The sequence below is a fragment of the Zea mays genome, chromosome 8 (assembly GCF_902167145.1).
Source record: "Zea mays cultivar B73 chromosome 8, Zm-B73-REFERENCE-NAM-5.0, whole genome shotgun sequence".
NCBI lineage: Eukaryota > Viridiplantae > Streptophyta > Magnoliopsida > Poales > Poaceae > Zea > Zea mays.
Genome location: NC_050103.1, coordinates 41913606 through 41922960, shown reverse-complemented (window position 1 = coordinate 41922960; position 9355 = coordinate 41913606). Strand labels below are relative to the sequence as shown.

The window sequence follows — 9355 nt, the reverse complement described above, 5'->3', positions numbered from 1 at the left end:
TTTTCCCAGCGCTCTCGCCTGCTCGACAGAATGCCACAGCGTGAAGCAGCCATGGATCCTCCCTGTGTCGCGCCCTCGGCGTGCGACGTATTGCAGCAGCAGCGACGCCCTTCGTTGCGACGCGCTCGCCAGGTCGGTCCACTCGCCGTCGATCTGCGCAGCCCCTGCACATCGTCGTCGAAACCCGCGGTGAGCTCCTCGCTGTCCCGCACTCCTCGATTCTCTAAGTACCAAATCAATAAAATGTGCATTTAAATGTGTGTGTTAATCGCAGCCCTCCGTCGATGTCACGCCTCGTGCTATGCCTATGCGACGCAATGCTAGCCGGTGGACAACACATGCGACTCACCGATCCGGCCAGGTTGCTTTTGTTTCATTTACGATTTAGTCGATGACGTGAATATGTGCGTGAAAATATAATTGTATGAATGGACGCGAGTAGAAAGAAAATGAAGTAGAAAAGAACTCGGATGTTTTTATATTTTTATTTTGATTGGAAAATATGTGATGCGTTGTTTAATACGAAAACTAAGTTACAAAATGTGGATTATGTTTTGGGAAATGCATCGATATGTGTTTATGTGAAAAGTGTATTTGTTTTATACAATGTGATGGGATTCATGATTATATATGCGGTATATTTATTGATGTGACGAGTAGTTTAGAAAATGCTAGTTTGCATGGAGGATGTATTGTTAATACATGAGTGTCAGGGTTCATGTATTAGTGGTCGCGCCACATTGATTGAAGTGTCTCGGGTGCACGCCACCATATGGTTGTATGCGAGACGAGGTTATGTGCATGATGAATTTAGTAAAAATCCACTGGTGTCACTGGTGTTAAGTTGAGGTTTAATTACGCGTGGAAAGTAATAATGGGTTTAATACTTAGAACTCTTAGTCGATAGTAAAAATTGTTTTGGTTTATATAGACAGGTGGTGACATGCCCAAGTAGTTGCCGCTTTCTCTATATTTATAAGTCGAGTCGAGACGATGCGTATTGTGCGTTCGATAAATTAGGCTTCACATATAGTGTATGATTGTACTCACGATTTTGAGCGGACACTCCAAGTAAGTCAAGTAGGTTTGTGATACCAGTGTGTAATGGAGTTAGTTATTTTAGGATAATTATTGAAATACTCGGCTCGTGTGATAAACATGTATGCGTTCGTGATTTGGGAAGTAAATGCATGGTGATTGCGATTTGGGGATCAGTGATTTACGATTCGTATAGATTGGTCGATGTGCGAAAATACTTGTGAGTATGTGTGTTTATAAAAATGTGGCAGTGTATGTTGAGTCTCGGATTGCGATAATAATAGGCAAGTCGACGTGTATGTTATTTAGCGGTCTATGTCGTTGCTCTAGTTAGCCGACTGTTAGATGGCTTTGGTTAAGCTCGTAATCATGGTGATTTGCTTGTTTTGGTCTAGACGCGCATGGTTATGGTCGCGGGTAAAATTAGTGGTGTTCATGTGATGTCTAAGTAAAAATACAAATTAGTGTGTGAAAGGAGCAATCGATATACACATTTATACCGGGTTTGATTATTGTGGTGAATGTGTTTGTCGATTGTGTACGATACTTCTAACGCGCGAAATAACTTGTATAAAATTAGTAAGTCTACTTATTGGTCCTAATTTAGTTGTTTTAACTCTAACAGATGGTAAAGTGTTAGAATAATTCAAGTCTCTAGAACGCGGCAATTCTTGAAGTAAATAGGAGCTGAAATTATTAGTTGCTGTTTTGGGCTGCACGCAGTGATTTCCCTGTGTTGTATGTTTGATGAACTAAATTATATTTTCTGTAGGTATGTGCTATAGAAAAGTGGTAGATAACTTTATTATCTTGCTGGTGTTAAAATTTGACAGCCATAAGTCTGATCGTTTAGGAGTTATGTTTTTCACAAATTCAGTAACTGAATCTGCCCAAATTCTGTACAGATTTCAGAAACTGCATTGTTTGCCTAATTTAATGTTACAATATGTTCATGGTCGTTATAAGAAAGTTGTAGATGGTTTTCTTATCTTGCTTGTGTTAAAATTACATAACCATAGGCCTGACAGATTAGGAGTTATGAATTTTACAAACTGGTTGCTGTATTCTGTCCACTGACAGAACATATTTCGAAAACTGAATTGTTTGATTCAGTTCAGCATAGAATCAATTCTTGGTGATTATAAAAGTATGTAGTTCTTTTGCAAAGCTTTCCAAAAAGTCTTGGATCACTCTTTTTGGTGATCTAAAGATTAAGTTGTGAATGTTTAAAGTCTGAAGACTGAATCTGTCCAAATCTGGACAGCAAAGCCTTCTAGTGTCTTTTACTCTTGATACACTTTAAATCAACCTGAGATGTTTATAAATAATTTGTAGAACGTTTAATTAGCTTTCTAGAAAGTCTAGGATCAATTGATTGAATGCCTGAGTCTCTAGTTATAAATTTTTGAAGTCGTAAGTCTAAATCTGTCCAAATCTAAATAAAACTGTCATGTATCACTATTTAACCTTATTAAGTGTTTAATTACCTTGAGATGAAAACACCAAAGTTATAGAGCGTTTAATAAGCTTTCCAAAAAGTATCTATTCACTAATTTTGGATAAAGATCTTGTGAGTTATGACTGAAACAACTACTGTGCTGTTGTCCTAAATATGTTAATTGTGATTGATTGTTCCACTCCAGTGTGCTTGTCTTGAGTCGAGTGCTTGTTTGTTTTGGGATTTGACTGAACATGAGTAATAATAATAGTGACTAGTATAATTGGGGTTATATATAAGTAAATAGTACACATCTCACTAAGTTAGTGAACTAAATTGGTTAAGGTCTAATAAGTAGCTTAGCTTAATCAAAAGTTAGCAAGTGCAGTTATATATTAGGGAAACAAAATGAATAATGTCATGTATTGGCTTTCTGCTAATACTACTAAGTAACCAACGTCATTAAAGTAGTACAATTTGTAATTGTGAATTAACTATCTCCTCATGTGTGTTCTCTAGGGTGTATGCTTGTAGTAGAATGTTGTGGATGATTGTGAAACCCGATTAAGCAACTATTCCTTTTTAACTAAGTTTGTCTATGTGTAAGTCATCGTAAATTTATGTGTACTTAACTAGTTTAATAATAAGTAACTAATGGATGATAAAAGTGAATGTGGTAAATGCTTGTACGTGTGATGCCGTGTTGCGCTGGTTAATTCTAGAAAGTATTTGTCGTCTTTCTAGTGGTATTGATTACGTATGCCCGATGACGTGTAGATAACTAATGCTAACGTGTGGTGGTTTATGGTGTCTTCTAAATTAATGTTAGTTCACTACTGTGTCTTTGTATATCTTGTGGTATTTTTCATCATATTCATACATATGCATCTTGCATCTCATCTAGGAACGAGAGATGATGATCGTGCAAGTGATATGGTGCCAACCACAAGATGCAGTTGGTGGACGACCTGAAGAATGATGGACTTAACCAGTGGATGCTCGCCAAGCGAGCACTTCCCCCAGCAAACACTACCTAAGTGTTAAATTAAAGGCAAGCCCCGGTTTTATGCATAACCATTTATATATGCTATTTTACTACACTTAATGTTTGTAGGCTTGTACCGTGCACTTAAGTGTAGGAGTTGGTTGAAACCCTAGTTGCATGAACTCAGGATTCCTTTTGAGATGGATACTAGTATGCTAGGTCGAGTAGCTGCTATGCTAAATCAGGATCTCGGTAGAAGTCGAGTGATTTTTCTAGCACTCGCGCGAGGTCAGGAATTGGTTGTATCCATTTTTGATAACAGAATGATGATGGTCTGTGGACACGGATCCATGGGGATGCGTTGTCTATGAGACAAAATTGGAATAAGGATTAACGTGCGGATACCTGTGTCAAGCTTTTGAACGTACTAAGCACATGTCGGGAAAAATGGTAACCGGTAAACCTAGTACCTGAGTGAAGCTGGGCACGGACTTTATCCCTCACGCGACCTGAGACTGGGTCTCCCATTCTAGATATGGTGGGTACAAGTGCGGCCACTGCACGGCGGCGGCCGAGGTCAGTGGAGCATTGTATGCCAAGGCGGTGAGGCCTGGACGCGAACGGGGAATCGATGGGGACGGTTGACATGTGTGGGGACGGAGTGCCCTGACATGTCGTGTGTTTAGGTTTACCTTGCAAGGTTAAAAACTCGATTCGAATCGTCTGCTTCTCGCAGCTAATGAGACTGCTTGATCCATTGTACTGCATTGAGTAATAAGTGGGAATGAGGTTACTTACAAAAGATGTTGGCTGACTAAATTGCTTGCTACCATGAATGGATAGTTAGGTGCTCATCTAGTCTAAAGGATTACACTAAAACTTGAAAAGCTAAAATTTGTTTTTAGACTCAGCTAGTGCTTTTGGCAAACCAAACCCCTCAGCCAAACAGCTGCATGTCTAGAGGTAGAGGAGTAGACTCCTCACACCGGGTAAGTCTAGCTGAGTATTAGTATACTCAGCCTTGCTTGTGGCATAATTTTTGCAGGTACCTCCTTGATTTGGTTGATGGTGTGACTTGGCCTCCATCCCTGTCACCGGGACAGACGGTCGAGTGGGTTATTTCTTCCGCAGGAGAGGACCAGGAGGCGTAGCGTGGCCAGGCTTCGCCATGTTACTCGGTTTTCTCCGTTAGTTATTCCGCTGCATTAAAAATTTATGGTTATTATTTCTGAAACTCCGATAATGTAATTACTAATGATACTTATTAAATTTGTGGTATTATGCTTTATTGTATTTCTCTGTGCCTCACCTTCGAGTGAGCTAGTGGTATTCGATCCTGGATAAGTGGCATTATCGGACTAGATCCGAGGGACTGACGAGTTATTCCGATTTAAGTGTGTTGCCGCCTCTAAGGGTGCGACTTGGGCACTTAAACTGGAATAATTCGGGCGGTTCTGCCACAGCTGGCATCGGAGCGAATACCATTACAGAGAAGTCAATAAGTCGTGAATACCAACTTTTCTAAAGTAAAACTTGCTAGAAACCAATGTTGGATAGATCGTCAGGACGATTAGGATATACCTATGATGTGAAGCCTTAGGAAATAGATGAGTAGCTAGGTGGCTATTTATATAGGCCGTAAAGGCTACTACTACTAATAAGGATGCTGTAGCAAGCACTCGAAAAATTAGTTAGGTCTGAGAAGACGACTAGAATGAGCATGCATCATGATTGTCGCATTATAATTGTCTTTTGTGCATCAACATGCTTCTCTCACCTTTATTCCAATAATAAGAAATTGTGAATAATGTGTTGTATTGCTATGAACTGCAAAAAAATTGTCTTATCCTGTGTGTCATGATAGTCTTGACTAGGTTGTGTTATGTGCTTCTCTTGTCTTGCTATCTAGGAAATGTTTTAGTTGTTCAACCCTTTTTGCCCCCAACCAGCAAAAAAAATGTTGTCTGTTTTGCTCATGAAAAGACCCCCCCACTTTAACCAACCTAGTGGTTAGCAAGCGAAACCTCTAAAAAAACCATGCTTGAGATAGTATTTTCTAGCCCTCGTGTGTTTACCCTTGAATTTACACCTGCACAACTTAGAGAACCTCATAGTTGGACCGCTAGTCGAACCTAAAGCTTTCTTGTGCACTTGTTTATGTTAAAAAAATTATATAAAACTTTGGATGGTGTCTATTGCGCAGAACAATATCTAGTCCCAAATTCTTCTTGGAAAACCTTGTCCCAAAATCCTCATTAAATTCTCTTCTGCTCAACTTAGAAGCCATCTGGGTTGATGACTTCTCTTTTCACCTGGATCTGGTAATCTTTTACTTGTGAATCATGTTGTGACTTTATCATCCGAATCTCTGGATCATTCATCGAGATCTACCCCGTCATATTTTTATCTTCTATAACCCACTCTCAAGTATTAAATATGGATCAGTCTAATATCTCATTATGATCGTTCTCATACTCTTCTGTGAGGATCATGACGCTGTTTATCGATTCTATCTCTAAGCATTGTATCCATTTGGTTCAATGGATTATGTTGTTGACTTTAGTTCTCTAATGTCTCAGCAAGTTGCCAATCTTGATCTCATGGTTGGTTCCCCTCATATCTACTCTCGTATAAATCTCTGACCTGATAATCTCTGTGTTAATCATAAAATAATTCTCTGAGTTGAAGAAAATTCTCATGTGATGCTCTTTTGCCAACAATCTCTGCTTCAACTCCGATCACATTCTTATTTTTCTGAGCCATACTCTAATGGGCTCCATCTATTTATGTCACATGGATTTATCGTTGGTTGCGTTTGATAATGGTATTATGACGAACGACTGATGGTGCCGCGACGAAACCGAGAGCCTACTATGGTGCACACATGGTTGAGCTGCTCGGCATGCGCTGGTATCGCGGTTAATAGTAGTGATCCATTACGAGACTATACTAATGTGCTATCTTTTGTGAACATTCTCTCAGAGTGATCGCTGCATTTTGTCTCAACATGTCGCGATATTCTATCCAAATCTATCTTCCGTATCTCGTCAGATAACCTCTCATGAATTTGCATCTATCTTCAGTCTGGGAGTTACATGCTTCTCCGCCCTTAAAGATCCTCATTCGAATCTCGGGACGAGATTCTTTTAAGGGGGGAAGGCTGTGACACCCCAGGTGTCTATTTCGCGTTATGTCGGGAGATTTATCCTAATCTCGAATGCTAAGTGAAAAATTCTATTTCTTGACCGCGTTTATCTCCATTTATCAAGTTACTTGAGAAGGTTTCACCAATTTCCGATTTTATTCGATCGCGAGAAACAGCCAGTTTTGGAGCCTGTTAAAACTTTTATTTCTCGACACGAATGCAAACTCGATAATCAATCTCGATTTATAAATCTCGTGTAAAGCTCATTTGATTAGGCGCTCGACAGTTGCTAGTCGAGCTGTGTCCGAATCCAATTCCTCGAACCTTAGTCTATGTCTGACTATTTTATCCAAATCCGCTTTCTCAAACGGAATACTCAGTATATCGTCCTCTAATTAATTCTTACTCGACTCAGCCTAGTATCTTGTGTCTGAACTGAATTCAAAACCCACTCCGGCAGTGATTTTTAAAATGTCACGATTCGCCTTCTCCGACTAGAAATCCGAAAGCCGGTCGTATCTCAAGACGATTTTATTTCAAATCATGCGTAGGGAATTATTTTTCGAGCTAAATCAGATCAGACTCTCGACCAAGTTAATCGCTCAATCGTCCGTTCGTCGGAACTCTAATTCGCTCCGTTCTTCGTAGAGACGAATTCCGCAGGAGCAAAAATTGTATCTTCGGCACGAGCAAAAGAAGCAATAATTCTTAAAAGGAACAATTCGTGTTATTTATTAATCCAAGCTGTGAGGTTCTAATTCAAGAGCACGATCAAATTGAGTCAAAGCATTAAAAAAAAGATAATAAGACACAATATTTTTCCAAGCAACGTCGACTCGAACCCCTGTCTGATCTGCCGTAGCGTTCGTTTGTCGTGATTTTATATAGTTCGAAACCCATCGACAATTAATTTTAGTGAAGAGTTTAAAACCTAGTTTCTTTAATTAATTATTCTCTTGAATTGCTGTTATGGGTTGTAAAAAAAATGAAACACACGCACACCACCCTTCTCCCTGCACACACGCCACCACCTGGTCCTGGCGCTCGGCCCTGTGCTCTCTGCGCCAATGGCTGCAGCCGGCCAGTGGGAATTGCCGCCCAATCCCAGCCAATGGAATTCCAGCGATACCTCGTTAAATCAACCGAGCAGCCGCTCCTCCCCCTGTCTTCTTCCCCAGCCGGCGTTCTTCCTTCCTGGCGTTTTCCTCCTCTCTGATTCGCGCAGGAGCAAGGGAGCTCCCATGGCTACCTCCCTGGCGCACCTCGCCAGCAGCAGGGATCCTTTCCCTCTCCCATGGCGCGCAAGCCGCGAGCTCCCCCACGTGCGTTCCCTTCCCCAGGCGCAGGCGTAGAAAGCTCTCATCCACGCAGTCCAGCTCCAGGCCAGATCCTATTCGCCCAACCCCTGCTCGCCCAGAGCTCCTTCGCTCCAAATTCGGCCATCCCCGCCTGGCCGTGGAGTTCCTCGAGCAGCCCCACCTGGCCGCCATCCTCCCCAGGTCGACCTCCCCCTTTTGTGTGTGTGCAGCTCGCCATTCCCTCTGTAGCAGCGCGATGGCTTCCTCTGCTGCCAAGAGCCTCGCCCAGGTCCGGCCATGGTCGCTCCCATCGCCGATCGAGCTCCTCTTCTGTAGCAGGCCTTTCGCCTTGTCTCCATGGTCATGTGCAGCGAGCTCCATTTTTTCCCAGCGCTCTCGCCTGCTCGACAGAATGCCACAGCGTGAAGCAGCCATGGATCCTCCCTGTGTCGCGCCCTCGCCGTGCGACGTATTGCAGCAGCAGCGACGCCCTTCGCTGCGACGCGCTCGCCAGGTCGGTCCACTCGCCGTCGATCTGCGCAGCCCCTGCACGTCGTCGTCGAAACCCGCGGTGAGCTCCTCGCTGTCCCGCACTCCTCGATTCTCTAAGTACCAAATCAATAAAATGTGCATTTAAATGTGTGTGTTAATCGCAGCCCTCCGTCGATGTCACGCCTCGTGCTATGCCTATGCGACGCAATGCTAGCCGGTGGACAACACATGCGACTCACCGATCCGGCCAGGTTGCTTTTGTTTCATTTACGATTTAGTCGATGACGTGAATATGTGCGTGAAAATATAATTGTATGAATGGACGCGAGTAGAAAGAAAATGAAGTAGAAAAGAACTCGGATGTTTTTATATTTTTATTTTGATTGGAAAATATGTGATGCGTTGTTTAATACGAAAACTAAGTTACAAAATGTGGATTATGTTTTGGGAAATGCATCGATATGTGTTTATGTGAAAAGTGTATTTGTTTTATACAATGTGATGGGATTCATGATTATATATGCGGTATATTTATTGATGTGACGAGTAGTTTAGAAAATGCTAGTTTGCATGGAGGATGTATTGTTAATACATGAGTGTCAGGGTTCATGTATTAGTGGTCGCGCCACATTGATTGAAGTGTCTCGGGTGCACGCCACCATATGGTTGTATGCGAGACGAGGTTATGTGCATGATGAATTTAGTAAAAATCCACTGGTGTCACTGGTGTTAAGTTGAGGTTTAATTACGCGTGGAAAGTAATAATGGGTTTAATACTTAGAACTCTTAGTCGATAGTAAAAATTGTTTTGGTTTATATAGACAGGTGGTGACATGCCCAAGTAGTTGTCGCTTTCTCTATATTTATAAGTCGAGTCCAGACGATGCGTATTGTGCGTTCGATAAATTAGGCTTCACATATAGTGTATGATTATACTCACGATTTTGAGCGGACACTCC

The 9355-nt window shown here is 41.8% G+C and overlaps 1 protein-coding gene across 1 annotated transcript; it reads left to right on the top strand.

Annotated features, from left to right (window-relative positions):
• Positions 1 to 7653: 7653 nt before the first annotated feature.
• LOC109941643 (uncharacterized) lies at positions 7654 to 8874 on the top strand. Its single transcript, XM_035961658.1, has 2 exons — positions 7654 to 8475; positions 8561 to 8874. Exons 1-2 carry the CDS (start codon positions 8161 to 8163, stop codon positions 8672 to 8674), a joined length of 429 nt encoding a protein of 142 aa, XP_035817551.1. The 5' UTR covers positions 7654 to 8160; the 3' UTR covers positions 8675 to 8874.
• The last annotated feature ends 481 nt before the right edge of the window (positions 8875 to 9355 follow it).

What these genes read in the sequence shown, in the direction of transcription:
- LOC109941643 (XM_035961658.1), top strand. Translation starts at nt 8,161, where the DNA reads ATGGCTTCCTCTGCTGCCAAGAGCCTCGCCCAGGTCCGGCCATGGTCG. An exon ending in CGTCGTCGTCGAAACCCGCG is followed by an intron (nt 8,476 to 8,560) that starts GTGAGCTCCTCG and finishes TGTTAATCGCAG; the next exon opens with CCCTCCGTCGATGTCACGCC.